Source organism: Podarcis melisellensis (assembly GCF_964234715.1).
Source record: "Podarcis melisellensis genome assembly, chromosome: 8".
NCBI lineage: Eukaryota > Metazoa > Chordata > Lepidosauria > Squamata > Lacertidae > Podarcis > Podarcis melisellensis.
The window spans coordinates 85,069,743-85,088,630 of NC_138540.1; the positions used below are offsets into that span (position 1 = coordinate 85,069,743).

The 18,888-nt window shown below is 47.9% G+C and overlaps 1 protein-coding gene across 9 annotated transcripts in view; it reads right to left on the reverse strand.

Annotated features, from left to right (window-relative positions):
- The window catches only part of RYR1 (ryanodine receptor 1), a 213,709-nt gene that overhangs the window by 115,791 nt on the left and 79,030 nt on the right, over positions 1–18,888 (reverse strand). For all 9 annotated transcript variants that reach the window (XM_081921856.1, XM_081921862.1, XM_081921863.1 and 6 more), the window contains exons 27-34: positions 13,171–13,345; positions 11,905–12,113; positions 6,657–7,039; positions 4,465–4,597; positions 3,988–4,148; positions 2,535–2,700; positions 1,353–1,439; positions 67–293 (exon numbers count right to left, since the gene is read on the reverse strand). In XM_081921856.1, the coding sequence (XP_081777982.1) occupies positions 67–293; positions 1,353–1,439; positions 2,535–2,700; positions 3,988–4,148; positions 4,465–4,597; positions 6,657–7,039; positions 11,905–12,113; positions 13,171–13,345 (1,541 nt within the window). The remainder of the gene's footprint in view (positions 1–66; positions 294–1,352; positions 1,440–2,534; positions 2,701–3,987; positions 4,149–4,464; positions 4,598–6,656; positions 7,040–11,904; positions 12,114–13,170; positions 13,346–18,888) is intronic.

Here is an 18,888-nt window from a genome sequence, read left to right on the forward strand (position 1 = left end):
GCTAATCTGCCTTAGGACTTGGTACAGCTCAGCTGTAATTCCTACAGGGGCTTATAGGAGACTCACCGGCTTTCCTCTGGAATGTGGAGGGCCATCATGATGTTAGGCTCTGTACACTCAACCATCCACCCATGCCGGTCGCTGAAACGGGCAACTTCCACCCGCAGGAACTCATTGGGCATACGGCTCCAGGTCATCGGTGTCAGCATCTGAATGGCAAGCCGTGGTGGGCACTGGGGTTCTGGGTTCTTCCGCTCACTGCGGAACATGGCAGCTGAGATGGGCATGATGTTCTGCCAGGGGAGGAGAAGGGAGACAGAAGAATGCGGTCACTCTGAATGTCACAACTGCAAGCTTCCCTCTGTTCTAAAATACTGTTATAGTTTTGAGGGGAGGTCAGTCTGGATATCTGTGGGTCCCTTCCAAGCCTGTGACCCAGTATGCAGTGTGGTTTAGAATCTGGCAGAAGAAGCAACTGAACCAGTCAGACTCGTTATTTTGTTAAGGTAATGGCCTCAGCTGGCCAACTAAGTACTTCCGTTTCTATGTCCAAATAAGTTGCCCTGTTGCTATAGAGACAAAAGGATGGGCCTTCTCCCACCTCATCTGGCTGGATACCATGTGACCCTAGGATGGAGAACAGCAGGTTAAGGGGAGGCTGTTTGTGAGAAGATTTGGGCTGATGCTGGAAGCTGGAGACACAAAGGCTTGCCTTACTCTGTGCTGTACCCAGAGCTATGGTCTGGGAACTTAATGTGGAGGCAAGATCTGTTGGGGTGTTAATGCTGTGAGGCCTTCCATTCTATGCTAAGGTTGTAAAAAAGTAAAGGTAAAGGGACCCCTGACCATTAGGTCCAGTTGTGACCGACTCTGGGGTTGCGGTGCTCATCTTGCTTTATTGGCCAAGAGAGCCGGCGTACAGCTTCCGGGTCATGCCAGCATGACTAAGCCGCTTCTGGAAAACCAGAGCAGCGCATGGAAACGCCGTTTACCTTCCCGCCGGAGCGGTACCTATTTATCTACTTGCACTTTGATGTGCTTTCGAACTGCTAGGTTGGCAGGAGCTGGGACCGAGCAACGGGAGCTCACCCCGTCACAGGGATTCAAACCGTCGACCTTCTGATCGGCAAGTCCTAGGCTCTGTGGTTTAACCCACAGCGCCACCAATATGCCCTGCTAAGGTTGTATTGATATGCAAATGTAACCATATATCCTTAAAACACCACAGTCTCCATTCACCTTCATTTCAAGGAAACCGAACCCTGGATAAGGGTTGGAGCCCCTAAAGTTCCTCATGGCTCGGCAATTGGGATGTGTGCAAAAACAATACTATTTGGCGGTTTGGGCCTTACCTTCAGCTTGCCCAGTTCAAACTGGATGACGTTCTGGCTTGTTGGGAGGGCAACGACAGCAGGAAACAGCTTCGTGTTTGGCTCCACCTGCAGTGCGACAGGTGTGTAAGATGATGCAGTAAAACACATAGGAAAAAGGTTTCAACTGGTAACTTTTTCTCCCAACGAATGCTGGGAATTGTGGCATTGCAAGAATGCCCAGTACCCTTTTGCCAGGATGCTGAGTCAGGTCAATATTTTGTTTATTTTTAATATATTTAAAACAATTATATATACCGGCTTTTATCAATTATTTCAGGGCAGTTTTTTGTAAATACATTCAAGCAAATCAGAGAGTATTGGTCCTGCAGTCTCTGACACGCACATACGCCTGACATTTTTGACCATTACGCTAAATCACACACACAGGTAAAGTAGTTTAAGCCTGTGGTGTAGGAGAGCCTTTACATGGGTGGTTTCACAGCCCCTGAATCTAGCAGCGATCCGTTGTACCTCAGACTGAGGGATAGGAGCCCCCAGAGAAATCTGTAAGAGCATCACGGTCTATTGGACCAGAGCCTGAACCCTCACTGACACCTTCCCATGAAGAACCAGATGCTTCCAACTGCACATCACCAGTCTGGTGGTGCAGGGAACACACCAGGAGGCAGTGTATGGGAGAGAGGAGACTTGCCCGCCTTTAGGGCCGAGGGTTGGCCCTTAAAGGCTCTGTAGTTCTCCACAAGCCTGGAGGATGTAGTCTGGAGACAGAGGATTATATTGTCCACTCACAACCTTTGCTGGAGGGGTTGGCAACTTTCAACCTGGCTGAAGCTTGCATTGGTTCAGAACATGGCAGGTTCCTATAACAGGCACCCTTGACCAAGCTCTAGAAAGAGGACTGTTTTCTGAAAGCCGCACAGGAGAATATAGAAGCTCCAGCCAACAATTCCCCTCTTGTGTGTCTCCAGCGTCGGTGGTTGGAGGTTGAAAATGGAGGTTGCATTAAGTTATCCTTATCAACAGTTTCACATCTACTTTACAATCCCATTTAAAGACTATCTAAAGCCAGCATCCATCCCCACACCTTGTGGTGGCAAGTTCCTTAAAATAAATATGCACTGTATGATGACCACCTCTCTGTACTCCACAGTGTCCTGAAAAATGTGTTCTACCCTGCCACCCAGAAGGTGCCCCACTCACCTGGAAGAAAGTGTTGACCTCTTTCCCGTTGGCTGTAAAGGTCATGAGGCCTGTTGCCAGGTCAACGAGGCAGCCAATCACCAGGTCCACGGTGCTGACCCGAGTCTGCTGGGTACTGGAGACGAAGTCCCCTCCCCACACCATGTAGCAGCTGCTTCGCTTGATGCTACGAATGGGAGAAACAGTTGAAGAGTCCTTCTGAGCAAGACCTTCTTGAGGTACCACTAAGCCCTGGAAAGCAAGGCTTCCCCAACCTGGTGCCCTCCACATGTTGCTGAACTACAATTCCCATCACCCCTCTTGTCTGTAGCCTCTTTTTGGGCTCATCCTTTTGGCGGAGTGAAGGAATGGGTTCCCAAAACCTGACTGGACAGTCAGTCTGAAACGGGCCCCAAAATCCGCATTTTTTCCTTCTCCAAGGGAGCATTTCTAAACTGCTTTAACTTGAGCTCTTGAGCCAAAGCCCAGCTGTATAAACAAGTGCTCAAAGCTCTCTCCTTTATCAGTCTGTGACGCCTAATGAATGGCCTTGTCCGTTCCAAAGTGGAGCAGGGATGACGCATCTGGGTCTTATCTCACACTGAGGCACAGACCTTGTCAGCCACCAGGGAACAGCGCCAGGAGTTGGTGACCTCTTGCTCCAAGATAAGAGTATAGGAACAGGAAGAGGAACACCCTTTTATGGTTAAGAGTACCGGAGCAGGAACATATGTGATGTCAACCTGTGTGTATAGGCTGACGTGGTTGGGCTCCTGGGGAACCCGGCTGTATAAACAAGTGCTCAGAGCCCTCTCCTTTATCAGTTCGTGACGGCAAGGATGACCTTGGCTGTTCCAGTGGAGTAGGGATGACATGTCTAGGTCTAATCTTACGTCCTGACGCACAGACCTAGTCCGGGAACAGCGCCAGAGTGTGTTCTTGGAGTTGGTGACCTCTTGCTCCAAGATAAGAGTAGGAACAGGAATACCCTTTTATGGTTGGAAGTACAGGAAGGAATACCCTTTTATGGTTAAGAGTACCGGAGCAGGAACGTATGTGATGTCAACCTGCGTGTATAGGCTGACGTGGTTGGGCTCCTGGGGAAGCAGGGAGAGGGTGCCTGGAGGATATATATACTGCATGAAATTTATCATTTCTTTGGACTTGCTGTGGACTGACCACGCAAGTGCCTTCTGCTATCCGGAGAGCAGAATAAACTCTTTCTCTGAATCAACCTCGGTGTCATTTGACTTCATTCCTCCCTCCCAGGAGCAACACAGACCCCACCAGTTGGTAAAGTCTAATAAGGCTACAGATGAGTCCTTTTATAAACATTTATGGATGAGCATTTGAGGTCCTTGTTTTATCTCAGTCAGACCTCCTTTCAACCTTCACTCCCAATCAACTAAGACATAGGCCTGAGGAAATGTTTATGACAGACTCACAAGGCAAAGGGAACCCGGCTAGCTCTCACCTGTCGTGGATGTTTCCCTTGTCGTCACCCATGGTGACAGTGACGTTGCGCACCTTGGTGAGGTCAAAGTTCATGTCATGCTGGTGGTAGTCAGGTGTGACCCAGCCTACCCAGACACAGGTAGGCTCCTGGCCCGCAAAGATCCGAACCGAGTAGTAATACTGTAAGGAGAAAGGGCTAATGACAAACTGTAGTTCGCTTAAACTAGGAAGCGATTCCTCCTTTGGTGCAAGTTGACGGAAGAGAAGAGCTATGCGCAGGATTTTTGAACTCAAAACATTTCCCCAAGCATCCCATCTCTGGGAGAAGGCCGCATGCTCTGAAACTGGTCCGTGAATCGTGCTTTAGTGCCACCCAGGAAAAAGATACCCTCGACCTGTAGCAAAGCACACCTGAGCACCCTAAAGTAAAGGGGGAATCTGTGCTTCTATCAAGAGATTGCATGCCAAGCCTCACAAAGAGCCAAGTCCTTGTTACCGTTGTGGTGTTCATGATGATCTCAGGGTCATCTCGGTTATCTGGAACCACCTCCTCTTCCAGCCGAGGGACGGTGGGGACAACTGGAGGAGGGCTGATGAAGGTGGTGGCTTTCTTGGCCTTGAACAGAAAACTGGAGACGTGGGAGAGAGGGAGCATGGTCAGAAATGGAAGCATGCGCTGCATCCAAATAACCAGACCTCATTCTCTCCAAGGCTTTTCTTTTATTAAAGTGCATTACTGACCTGAATGCGACTTACTTCTGAATCAATCCACATTGGACCACATCATTAAACACAAAAGGGGCACTTTCACATGGTAGCGCACTGGGGCCTTGTCACTGCTTACACATGAATGTTTTGAACAGTACAACCCACATGCTGTCATGCTCATATGTCTGGTAGTTTCTCCTAAAAGTTCCTAACATTAATAAATAAACTGAACTCCACAGTAACTCAGAACAGGGCTTTTAGCATGGCTGCCCCCGTTCTGTGGAATAGCATTCCTGTTCAGACGCGACAAGGGACACGGGTGGCGCTGTGGTCTAAACCACAGAGCCTAGGGCTTGCTGATCAGAAGGTCGGCGGTTCGAATTCCCACGACGGGGTGAGCTCCCGTTGTCCAGTCCCAGCTCCTGCCAACCTAGCAGTTCGAAAGCACGTCAAAGTGCAAGTAGATAAATAGGTACCACTTGGGTGGGAAGGTAAACGGTGTTTCTGTGCACTGCTCTGGTTCGCCAGAAGCGGCTTAGTCATGCTGGCCATACCTGGAAGCTGCACGCCGCTCCCTTGGCCAATAAAGTGAGATGAGCGCCGCAACCCCAGAGTCGTCCAAGACTGGACCTAATGGCCAGGGGTCCCTTTACCTTTTACCTCAGACATGAGGTAACAGCTAAAGAAATGCTTGTTCAAACAGGATTTCCTAGTAGGACAAATAGGTCTTAAACACCAATGTCCACCTGTTAGGGTTTTAGTCTTCTTTTAAATGCAGTGAGGGGGTCAGTGTCTCTGTGCTGGACACCAGGGGGTGGCTTTCTCCCCCTGGCTTACCCCGCCCTCCAGCCCTAGGAGCCTTCAGAAAGTAGCTGCTGCCCACAAAACAACTGTTGCTTCATGGAAATGTTGACTTGATCTGTTAGTGAGCTGTACTGTTTAGTTACATGTTTTTATATGTCAAATGAACTGTTGATTAATGATGATTAATTTTCTAGCGTGGTGTTGCAGCAACATTATATGGCTCACGGTGTATAATTATTGCATTGCTGCGTTTAGTTTCTGAACTGCTTTGAGCACAGATTTACTTGCAGAAAATGTGATTTAAAAGTAAAACAACGACCTGAGGTTTTGTGCTTTTAACTGTTTCAAAAATCGCCTTAAGCAGTTGGTTTGGAATGCCATCCTATATTATCTTCCCATTTGATAGAGATTTGCCATTCCTGCAGAAAATCCGATATATAAAACAAATGTGCCACATAAAGGTTAAATTTGAATTAAATGGGGGGGGGGGAAGGGATGAGGTGGTAATCTCATGGGAAGCCAAGCACACTGTTGCATGCTCTTTGGAGCCAAGTTGGGATATACCTACAGGACCGCGTTTCCCGGTATTCCCCAAGGAGGACCTTAAGTTCCATAAATAGCAACACCCTAGAGGTCTTGGGCCCTAAGGAAGTCAGATTAGCCCTCAACCAGAACCAGGGCCTTTTCAACACTGGCTCCGGCCTGGTGGAACGCTCTGCCTCATGAGACCAGGGACCTGCAGGATCGGATTTCTTTCCGCAGGGCCTGTAAGACAGAGTTGTTCCACCTTTGGCTTAGAATCAATTTGACTCCCTCCCCCTCTTTCTTTTCTTTTTTCCTTTCTCCTCCTGTGATGAGGCTGCATTTTAATGTTTTAATATTGTATTTTAATCTTGTTTTTAAGTTGTATTTCAATCAACTTGTTTTTATCATTGGTTGTTAGCTGCCCTGAGCCCGGTCTTGGCTGGGGAGGACAGGGTATAAATAAAATTTATTATAATAAATTATAATAATATTATAATGTATTATATATGTATTATAATGAATAATAATAATAATAATGTAATAACATAGGCAGGAAGGTGCTGAAGGAAAGCCATCTGAGGTCAGTGGGGCGCACCCCATGCAAGAACAGGCAAGAAGCCTTTTCTCCCCATGCCCCAAGCCAGCCCTCACCCTCGCTTGGTCTTGCCCTTTTCCGTCGAAGCATCCTTTTCGTTCTCGGCCTTGGCGGCCTCCTTGGGGGGCTCCTTAGGCGCGGCTGGCGGAGCGGGGCCTTGCTTCTCCTTCTCGGCCTCTTCGGCCTCCTTGGGGCTGGCGGTCTTCTTCAGCTGCTCGTATTCCGAGTCGAGGTCGACGTCTTTGACCTCGTCTTCGGGGATGGTGAGGGCATGCGTGAGGGGAGTGGTGCCCGCCGTGACCTTGAACTTCTCGTCAAACTCCACGGGCATGCTGAGCCGAAGGAAGAGGAGCTCCACCACGGCGTTCTGCGAGCCGAAGGTCCGGTGTGTCATCTTCAAGCACGGAGGGTTGTCCACGGTGCCGTCGATCCGGGACACCTGAAAATGGAGCACAGGGCGGCACGGGTTCACCTTACGGTTTCTCTTTTGCACAAGTCACCTGCGACCAAATCCGCATCCTTACCTGGTCCTGTGCCTAGAAACGCGGCACAAAACGAAGTCAAGATGGGCCCTCAGAAAGTACCAACCATAAAAAAAAAATGACATCCCTAAGGATAAAAGGAATGTATTCCTTTATGCAACCGCAGATGCCAGTATCGTAGCGGCAAAAAATTGGAAAACTGATAAAATATCAGAGTTAATAATAATAATAATAATAATAATTTTATTTATACCCCGCCCTCCCCAGCCAAGGCCGGGCTCAGAGCGGCTTACAAGCAATAATAAAAACAAGATGAATGGTTACAACTTAAAAACAAAAATAAAATACAACATTAAAAGAGTGGAACATTAAAATATTAAAATGTAGCCTCATCGCAGGAGGAGAAAGGAAAAGAAAAAAAAAAGAGAGGGAGGGAGGGAATCAAATTGGCTCCAAGCCAAAGGCCAGGCGGAACAACTCTGTCTTACAGGCCCTGCGGAAAGAAATCAGATCCCGCAGAGCCCTGGTCTCATGAGGCAGAGTGTTCCACCAGGCTGGAGCCAGAGTTGAAAAGGCCCTGGCTCTGGTTGAAGCCAATCTGACTTCCTTAGGGCCCGGGACCTCTAGGGTATTGCTATTTATGGACCTTGAGGCTCTCCGTGGGGCATACCAGGAGAGGCGGTCCCGTAGGTACGAGGGTCCTAGGCCGTGAAGGGCTTTAAAAGTCAAAAGCAGCACCTTAAATCTGACCCTGTACTCCACCGGGAGCCAGTGCAGCTTGAAAAGCACTGAGTGAATATGCTCCCATGGCAGAGACCCCGTGAGGAGTTTCGCCGCGGCATTCTGCACCCGCTGGAGTTTCTGGGACAGCTTCAAGGGCAGCCCCGCATAGAGCGAATGACAGTAGTCAAGCCTGGAGGTGACCGTCGCATGGATCACTGTGGCCAGGTCTCCATTATTAGAATGGAGACATTTTAATGTATTTTTAATCTTTGTCGGAAGCCGCCCAGAGTGGCTGGGGAAACCCAGCCAGATGGGCGGGGTACACATAATAAATTATTATAGTGGTACCTCGGGTTAAGTACTTAATTCGTTCCGGGGGTCTGTTCTTAACCTGAAATGGTTCTTAACCTGAAGCACCACTTTAGCTAATGGGGCCTCCTGCTGCCGCCGCGCCGCCACTGCTCAATTTCTGTTCTCATCCTGAAGCAAAGTTCTTAACCCGAGGTACTATTTCTGGGTTAGCGGAGTCTGTAACCTGAAGTGTATGTAACCTGAGGTACCACGGTATTATTATTATATTAATATTATGCCCTTGGTAGCTCTGGCTCAGTGCTCCTCTTGCCAAGCAGACATGGCTGCTTCCCTCAGACACAGCCAAGGCTTCCCTCTCTCCCCTGCCTCCTCACCGCTGCCCACTCTGTGCATGCCGCTATTTGCCTCTCTCTGGAGCTCCATAACAACACCAATTCCTGTATTCTCCAAGGTCCTGATCCCTTTTCACCAACATGGCTTTGTCATATACCTTAAGGGCCTTCTCCCTCACATCGTCTCTCCATGTTGAGGCAACAAGCCTGGAATCTTCCTCTGTCTCTCCTTACATTTACCTCAGAAACCAGCCTCCCTCCTATCTTCCTCACAGGGCTCAAATTTCGAAGTGGACTGGCCTCCATTTTTAAAATTATATATATATAAATAGGGACAGCCATATAAGCACTCCCCCCGTGACTTACTCTTTTTTATTATTTTATTTATGATTTTCAGTTTTACACATTTCAATGATTCCACAGTCATTTCAAAACCTGACTTCCTCCCCCCTTTCTGCGGTTCCTTAAATTTATTTTTAATATCTTCTGCTCATCCAGATTAATTTGTTTCATTTATTCATCTGCTTTAAATATATACTCTTATAAAACTGCAGGTCATTACAATAATACTGCCAATGTTCTTATCTGTTTGCAGTTTGTTTGTAAATATTCAACGAACCATTTCCATTCTCTTATAAAAAGTTTGTTATCTTGATTTCTTATTTTTCCAGTAGGTTTCGCCACCCCATGAACTCACTCATCATCATGACTGGGCTATATAGGCTCCCCTTATAATTTTGGTTCTATGTTACCACATCTCTGCAATTTGCTTTTTTAAAAAACTGAATATTCTCCGTGTGTGGTTCCTTTGTATGGTTATGTGTTTCTTTTATCATCAACCTATGTACCAATTTTAAAAAAAAACATTAAAATAATACATATGATGGAATGTGATATCGAAATAGAAAAGAGAATTTTTACAAAATAGTAATGATAAATTAAAGCAAGATGTTTAATATAAAGGAAAATATGGAGAAGTCAAAGGTTCGTGTAGAAAGCACAAAGTTGAAATTGTATGTATCTTTTGTGATATCTTTACTGGAATGAGTGAAATGAAGATGCCTACATGTTGTATAAATGGAAAATGAATAATAAATCATTTATGGACTATGCAGAATTGGATAAATTAACAGGAAGGATTTGACACCTGCGGGACCAGAGATTCTTAGAAGACTGGAGTAAATATATGAACTATTTGAAAAGCAATCGTAATGAACAGATTACGCTAGTAGGACTGGAAGAGGTATGGTAAGGAGGACTATTTGAAATATTACAAGTACGATTATGAGGAGAATTATTAGTTAATGATCATTAAGAGTAATAGAGATATTAAGAAATGCAGAACAAGTGATAAAGAACGGAAAACCATCAGAGGTGTTGACGGAAGCCTAAAATATTGTAAAAGATAAGAAGTTATGTTTTATGATTGTTGGAATGATATGTTTAAAAAACTAATAAAAATGTGTGTGTGTGTGTGTGTAATAATAAAGCATTTAAATAAAAAAGGGGGAAAAATCATTCCTCAAGTTCCCTCACATTCCCACCCTCCAAGCTTTCATTCTGCCAAAGTATGCCCTCTGAAGTGAAGCAAAGGAGGTTTTCGCTCTTTTCCTCACAAACTGGGCCTCTAGAATGTTCTAGAATGTTCTCTGCAGGCATCGCTCTACAAATCCCGTCTCTCTGGGGTGTCCCTTTCCCCCCCAGGCCTCAGTTCGCGCAAGCTGATAACTGCTTGCACACTAAAGGAAAGGGTGATAAACAAGAATTATGTTTGTCTTACGTTGATGATTTGCTTTACTCTACAAAAAGTGACAAGCAAGTGGAAAAGTTTGCAGAACAACTAAGAAAGGAATTTAAAGCAAGAGATTTGGGTCCAGTAAAAATTATCTCGGTCTAGAAATTCAAAGAACAAACGATGGAAGTTTTTTGTTGAGTCAAAAAGACAAAATAATGGAGTTACTTGAAAGAAACAATATGCGAAACTGCAAGGGAGTAAAACCCCCAATGGAAATAGGTTTTTTCAAGAATGAAGGAGAATGCACAGAACCTGTAAATCCTGAAATGTACCATTCAATAGTTGGAAGTTTATTATACATTTCATTGTGGAGCAGACCAGATTTGAGTTATGCAGTTGGAATACTGAGCAGACTAGTAAGCTGTCCCACAAAAAATGCCTGGAAAGGTTTAAAACGTATTTTCCGGTATTTAAAGCAAACACTTGATTATTGTTTGAGATTACCATCTTCAGGGTTTACAAAACTGCAGTGTTACGTTGACAGTGATTGGGCCAACCTGCCTGATAGAAAATCAATTTCTGGAATGGTATTTCAATTTGGGGATTCCTTTATAGGTTGGAAGTCCAAAAAGCAAGGTATCGTGGCCACATCTTCAACAGAGGCTGAATACTGTGCTTTATCAGAGTTGTGTAATGAAATAAAAAAATTTGTTCAGATCCTCAAGGATTTAGATATACAATGTGGTTATCCAGTTCAAATATGGGAAGACAATCAAGCCGTAATAACTTTGGCTGGGTCTGAGCAGTTTAGAAACAAATCCAAACATTCAGAAATTAAATATCAAAATGTGGCTGAAAATGTGAAGCAAAACATGACAATGCTGAGAGTATGCAAAATGTGGCTGATATATTGACAAAAGCACTAACTTTTGAGAAACATGCACAACTAGTGACAAAATTAGGAATTGTTGTGCGTGATGTGTAAATATGTTCTGTATATGTTTAAAGTACTGTTGTTTCTGTTTGAATGAGAGGGGGTGTCGGGGGACATTCGGCACAGAAACATGTGTGCATACCTTTAAGAGGTTTCTGGGATTAATTGGCTGCAGCTGGCAGTTGCTATAAAAAGGAAAAAAGCTGAGTTTTGTAGCCTGCCTGCAGGAATAACACCCACCAGAGTTTGTGTTTATTGTTTAGTAATAAAGTTTTCGTTTAGTTTGGGTTTTTTTATCCGAGACCAGGGAAGAGAGACGGTGGAAGAAGACTGGAAGAAATTTAAGGACTATCTTGGGAAATATTGTAAAATCAATGAGCGTTAGAATGATGTTGGATTAGAAACTAAGTGGTTTACAGCTGTAATGATTAAGTAAAAAGAAAAGAAAGGTTGAAAATTAAATGAAAATTAAGGGAGAGGATTTGCTGAATTAATAATTAGAATTGGAATACACAAAGGGGAGGTATGAGGAGGTCTGGGAAGTAAGGTCTAAGAAAATAAGGGAATGAAATTTTACTTGTTTTTAAATTGTTTTTAACTTAGTATTTTTTTTTCTTTTCATATTTGATATGTTCTTTTTGTTTCTGTTTTGTTTTTATTGTTGTCCTTTTTGTAAAAATTTTGAAATGCTAATAAATATCTTTTAGTTTGGGTTTTTACACCTACGTCTCCTGGAGTCACTCTGTCCTTTGCCAACAGCTGGAAATCCCCCTCCAACTAGCTCACCTCATAATGTGGGTGCTCCGTGGGCACCGTGGAAAACTGGGGCAGGCTCTTGCTGAACCACATGGTAATGTCCCGCTTCATGTTGATGGCGAAGGGCTCAAAGCCTTCTTGTAGGCCGCAGATGGTGAAGTAGCGCAGGCTGCTGACATCCTGGCCCAGGTTGAGGCGACCCACCTGGGACAAACCCAGGCTACACACCGGAATGAAACCTGCAAAGCCACACGGAGGGAGGGAATTAAAAACCCAGTTTTCTTGGTGCCCATCACTAGAGCCCATCAATCTGTCCAGAGCTGCTTTGGATTAATGTTAATTATCACACGGCTCAAGGAAAGACACAAGCACAGAATTTGGTACCGGGCTGGGTGCTGAGTTCTGCATCCAGGGATGTAGGAACGGGGGCGGCGGGGGGGGGGGCGGGAATCCGCCCCAGGTACCATCATGGAGGGGGGGGGGTTAACAAATTATCAAGGAACAATTACTGCCCTACTAAAGGTAAAGGTAAAGGAACCCCTGACCATTAGGTCCAGTTGTGGCCGACTCTGGGGTTGTGGCGCTCATCTCGCTTTACTGGCCAAGGGAACCGGCGTACAGCTTCCGGGTCATGTGGCCAGCATGACTAAGCCGCTTCTGGTGAAACCAGAGCAGCGCGCAGAAATGCCGTTTACCTTCCCTGCCAGAGTGGTACCTATTTATCTACTTGCACTTTGACGTGCTTTTGAACTGCTAGGTTGGCAGGAGCAGGGACCGAGGAACGGGAGCTCACCCTGTCGCAGGGATTCGAACCGCCAACCTTCTGATCGGCAAGCCCTAGGCTCTGTGGTTTAACCCACAGCACCACCTACTAGAGCAGATCTTAAACAACTTTTTTTGAAAATGCCTGCTCCAAAAGGTCTTATCTTACTACGCTAGGGATTATATAGCTATATATGAAATTTCATGCGTATCAGTTAAGATCTTGACCACTTTTTGGTAAACCACCAGATCCAGATCCTGGGCCTTAGTTGGGCTACCCATGCACTAGAGCAGCCTTTCTCAGCTTGTGGGTCCCCAGATGTTGTTGAACTACAACTCCCATCACCCCTAGCTAGCAAGGCCAGAGCTCAGGGATGATGGGATCTGTAGTCCAACAGCACCTGGGGACCCACAGGTTGGGAACCGCTGAACTAGAGTGTTCTATTCTCCTTGTAGCTGACAAAGAAACCCTGCAACCCTAACCCATGAGCAAAAAAGAAAAGAAAAGAGAGAGAACCTGAGTCCTCTGCTTACCGTCCCCGATCTCAATATCTTTGAAGGCCAACTCCGACCCCGAATCGCTGATCAGCATCTCCCCATTGAGCGTGAACATGATATTGTTGTCGGTGAGGTCTATCATGCAGCCCACCACGTCCCCCGGTTGCCACGGGCGGCCAAAAGGCTCACTGCCCACATGCCAGCGCTGGCCCTGAAGGATAGGAGGTTGGAAAAAAAGGGGGAAGGATCAGGTAACAGGTAGCAGGAAGGGGAGACATAAAGCAGGACTTGGCTAGCGGGGTCCACCCCCCAGAATGAGGGGGGTGCAGCCATAGCTGTCAACTTACAGACTTGAAAATAAGGGACCAGCAGCCTTGAAAATAAGGGATCAGCAGCCAAAATAAGGGATCAACAATTACTTTGATGAAATACATGTTTTGCTGCGTGCAAATGGCTTTTGTGATAGGATGATGAGCTGCTTGTGCGTAAAATGCAAGTCCCTCAGAGTTTGATCAGGTTTTCAAACCTCTGCCTGTGACGGAGCCCCTCCAGCATGGCTGCGTCAATCGCTAGTAGAATCCGAAAGTGGTTGCTTTCGGAATCGTTTCCAACATAAAAGCTCTTTAACGGAAACACGTCTTCTGGACTCTCGGCGTGACAGTTTCCGGCGAGGAGTGGGTGTCCCTATAGGAGGTCCTGAGACCTCCCCACTGTTTTCGCTGGAAGCGTCTCTGAGCCATCCCTCCGACTCACTTTCCCTTGGAGTTCTTGCTCGCCCTCTACTGGTTCCCTCTTCCGCTGCTACTTCTCTCTCAACCTCAATGAGCCTTTGCACCTCCGGTTCTTTGGATGGCAGTTCCCTGACATCCACCTCCCCTCCAGGGCCCCCTTCACCCCCTCCCGTCTCCTCCCCTACGGGCGGTGAGGAGGTAAAACCCCTGAAAGAACCTCCCTCATCTTCCGAAGTCTCGAACACTTCCCTCCACTTGTTGCTGTCCCTGGTCTCTCGGTACTCTTCGTCATCGGAGTCCACTCCCTCTTCCAACTCCGACTCCGCGAACCCTTCCAGTTCCTCTTCCTCGTCGGTGGTGCCGAAATACTCCCTCCTAAACCTTGCTACCGGCTGAGGTTTCCTCGGGAATCTTTGGTGGAACGTTTCTGTTAAAACCTCGTCATTGACTTCCTCTGCAATCACCCAGGTGTTTTCTGACTCCGGTTCCCCTTCCCACGCCACCAAATACTCCACCTGATTTCCCTTCCACCTGGAATCGAGGATTTCCGCTACATGGTTGCGGCGTTCCCTCTCTTCCAAGGCTGGTCCCCTGACGTGCTCCCCTTCACGTCCCCCCCTGTATGGTGACAGTAACGACCTGTGGAACACTGGGTGCAATTTCATGTGGTTGGGTAACCGGAGTTTGAAAGCCACCGGGTTGACCTGCTGAATGACCTCAAAGGGTCCCAATCTTCTGGGCCTCAATTTCTTACAACCCCCTTTGAACGGCAACCCTTGGGTTGACAGCCACACTTGATCCCCCACCCTTATGGTTTCACCTTCCCTTCTGTTCTTGTCTGCCTGCTTCTTATATTGTGCCTTGGCCCTTTCTAAGTTGAGCTGGAGCTGATGATGGATCGCTTCCATCTCTTCTACAAAATGTTCAGCCGCTGGGACGCTCCATCTCTCCCCTCCTTCCCCTGGAAATGCCCTGGGGTGACACCCGTAATTAGCCAAAAAGGGGCTCATCCCTGTGGACACATTCTCCGCATTATTGTAGGCAAATTCTGCCAGCGCCAACTTTTCGACCCAATCGTTCTCTCTGTCATTGACATAACACCTCAGATATTGTTGAAGAATGCCATTTGCTCTTTCCGCCTGCCCGTTGGTTTCAGGGTGCCGGGCAGTTGAAAAATTGACTTCCACGTGCAGCAAGCTCATGAGCTTCCTCCAGAACCTGGAAGTAAATTGTTTGCCGCGGTCTGAGATCACCCTCAAGGGAGCCCCGTGCAACCTAAAGATGTGTTCTACAAACAACTTCGCTGTTTCTTCCGCTGTGACTGCATGTGAGCATGCTACAAAGTGGCACATCTTAGTTAACAGGTCTACTACTACCATGATGGCTGTTTTCCCCTTGGACTTCGGCAGATCCGTCATAAAATCTATTGATACCGCTTCCCAAGGCCGTTCTGGTGTGGGTAATGGTTCTAATAACCCTGCCGGCGCCCTTCTTTCCCCTTTGGCTCGCTGACATTGGTCACACCCTCTTACATACTCCCTTACATCTTCCCTCACCTTGGGCCACCAAAATTCCCTGGTAACCAACCACATGGTCTTGTGTTGCCCAAAATGTCCCGCCGTGGGGCTATCGTGCAACTGCTTGAGTACTCTCCCCCTCAATTCACCTTCGGGTATATACAGTGCCCCTTTGTAATACAATGCCCCATTTCTTTCCTCAAAACCTCCGGGGCTCTCGCCCTCCCCCCTGAGACCTCTGAGCTTATCCTGGGCATATTCATCATTTTCCGTTTCCTCTACCAGTTCTCGTTGCCCCACCAGCGCCGCCCCACACACCCAGCGGTCCTCAGGGATGACATGTCTCTCTTCGATCGCCCCCTCCCCTTCCCAATACTCTGGTTTGCGTGAGAGCGCGTCCGCCCTGACGTTTTCTGGGCCTGGCACATAACAAATTTCAAAGTGGAATTTGGAGAATTCCTGTGCCCATCTCACTTGTCGTTGGTTGAGCACTCGAGCTGTTCTCCAATACTCTAAATTCTTGTGGTCGGTGCACACTTGCACCTTGTGTTGTGCCCCAATTAATAAATGTCTCCACCTCCGGAACGCTTCGTGAATGGCAAGTAGTTCCCTGTCATACACCGTGTAGTTCCTCTCGGATTTATTCAGCTTCCGCGAGAAGAAGGCACACGGTCTCCACTCCGACGTACTCCTCCCCGGTTGAAGAAGTACCGCCCCTACCGCCCGGTCGGATGCATCGGTTTCCACTCTCATGGGTTTTCGTAAATCCACATGCAGAAGTTGTTCTTCCGAGGCGAAAGCCCTTTTCAGTTCTTCAAATGCTCGCTCCGCCTCTGCCGTCCAAACAAATTTCTTCTTGCTGCTGAGGCAGTCGGTGATGGGCGCCGTCAAGTGGGCAAAGTTCTTGATGAACTTCCGATAAAAGTTTCCAAACCCCAAGAATCTTTGCACATCCTTCTTGGTCTTCGGTGTCTTCCATTCCAGTACCGCTTGGACCTTGCCTGGATCCATGGCCAATCCCTTGTCTGACAAGCGGTACCCCAGGAATTCCACCTCCTTGGTATGAAACTGGCACTTCTCCAGTTTCACCCACAGCTGGTTGGCTTGCAGCCTGCCCAACACTTCTCGAACGTCCCTCACATGCTGCTCCTCATCTTCCGAATACACCAACACGTCGTCTAAAAAGGCCACACAATTCTTGTAGAGCAAAGGTCCCAGAACGTGGTTAATAAAAGCTTGAAAGCACGCGGAGCCTCCTTGTAGACCGAAGGGCATAACGAGGTATTCAAAGGCTCCCAAAGGGGTGAACATGGTGGTCTTCCATTCATCCCCCTTCCTTATGCGTATCAGATTGTACGCCCCCCGCAGGTCCAGCTTTGTAAAAATCTTTCCCTTCCTTACCCTGGTCAAAATGTCATCAATTCGGGGCATAGGGAAAGCCAGGGGTTCCGACACTGCATTCAGGGCCCTAAAGTCACACACAAGTCTCGGCTTATCTGTGTTTTTTTTGTCCACAAAAAACACTGGGCTGCCCCCCACCGCTCGGGACTCTCTGATGAAACCTCGCTTCAGGTTTTTGTCAATGAACTCCCTCAGCTCCTGCATCTCCCTGTCTGACATAGCGTACAGCTTGCCCACTGGGAGTTGGGCCCCAGGGAGTAGGTTGATTTGACAGTCAAAGGGTCTATGCGGTGGCAGTTTGTCTGCTTCCCTTTCGCTGAATACGTTGCTCAGATCTGCGTATTGCAGGGGCACCTTCCCTTTGTCCATTACTTCCATCCCGGCTAGGGTGACTCTGGCTCCTCCCGGAACCTTCCCCTCCTTGCAGTGTTCTAGGCAATGCGCTGACCCAAAGGAGACCACCCTCTGATGCCAGCCCACTAGCGGATCGTGTAGCGCCAGCCAGCTCATCCCCAAAATGATGGGAGCTCCTCCCAAGGTGGCCACATTAAACGCTATCCGTTCGGTGTGCCTTGCCACCCTCATTATCATCGGGACAGTCTGTTGGCTAACTTCTCCCCCCAACAGCTCTCTGCCGTCAATCGTAGTCACCTGCAAGGGGTTACTTAAAGGTATGGTCTGTATCTGGTGCTCAGCTGCAAACTCCTTACTCATGAAATTACAGGAGCTGCCTGAATCCAAAAGCGCCTTGATCTTTAGTGGGTGTCCGTTTGGCAGTTCTAGTAACACCTCTATCACTAAAGCAGGTCTGGGAGGTTCCGGCGTGGGCACTTTCACTGCTCTTTGGCCTGGCTGCTGTGCCCCGACGGTGGCAGCCAGGCGTTGGCTTTTACTTGCTCCTTGCTTTCCTCTTCCTTTTCCCCAACAGCTCCTGCCATCCCTTGCCATTCCTTTCTTTGTGGGCAGACTCTGGCAAAGTGCCCTGGCTGTTGGCAGAGATAACATCTCTTGGCGCTCTTTCCCTCCTTCTTCCGCCCTTCACTGGGATTTGAAACTGCGCGCGCCCGCGCTGTTCCAACTTCCATCGGCTCTGCCGGCGGGAAAGGTGGCTCTGGAATGTCTGGAATGCGGAGCTCCCTCCAACGGTCTCCTTTCCCTTCCCGCTTTTCCAAAGCCCTCGCCTCCTGGCGCGCTCCTATGGACAGCGCAGATTTGGTCAGCTGATCCATAGACTCCGCCCTGGGCCCCCGGGAAAGTTCATCTTTGACGGCCGAAGAAAGCCCCTCTTCGAAAAGCATCTGGATGGGTTCCGCCGATAGGTCCCACCCCAATTTATGAATTAGCATAGTAAACTCAGTCCAGTACTCACGGACAGATCGGCTTCCCTGCTGGCAAGCCATTAACTGCCTTCGCACCACCCCCTGCTCAATGTCGCTGGAAAACATCAGGTCCATGGCACGAAAAAACTTCCTCGTGTCCTTTAGGATCTCATTATTCGCTGCCATCAGGGGTCTAACCCAGTCCTTCGCCCCCGATTCGAGATGGCCAATTACAAAAGCCACTCGCGATTCCTCGTCGGGGAAGTCATCAAACTGCAGGTTGAGAGCGTATTGCATCTCTGTTCTAAAGGCATGATAGTTCCTGGGATCCCCCCCGAATTTCTGCACCAATCCTGGCACCTTTCTGGCGAGCGGGGTGGTTTTCTCCTTTCCCTTTTCTGCATCCTGAGCCCTCCTCTCCTCAAGCCTCGCCGTTTGCAGTGCCAGCTGGATCTCCAACGCCCTGTACCTTTCTTCCAGGCTTGGACCCCCTCCAGCTGCTCCTGCTCCTCCAGTTCCGGCTGGGTTGCTCATGATGCCTTCTCCCTGCACAAGCTGGCTTTCGGAGACTTTCGGATTGCTGTGATAGGATGATGAGCTGCTTGTGCGTAAAATGCAAGTCCCTCAGAGTTTGATCAGGTTTTCAAACCTCTGCCTGTGACGGAGCCCCTCCAGCATGGCTGCGTCAATCGCTAGTAGAATCCGAAAGTGGTTGCTTTCGGAATCGTTTCCAACATAAAAGCTCTTTAACGGAAACACGTCTTCTGGACTCTCGGCGTGACAGTT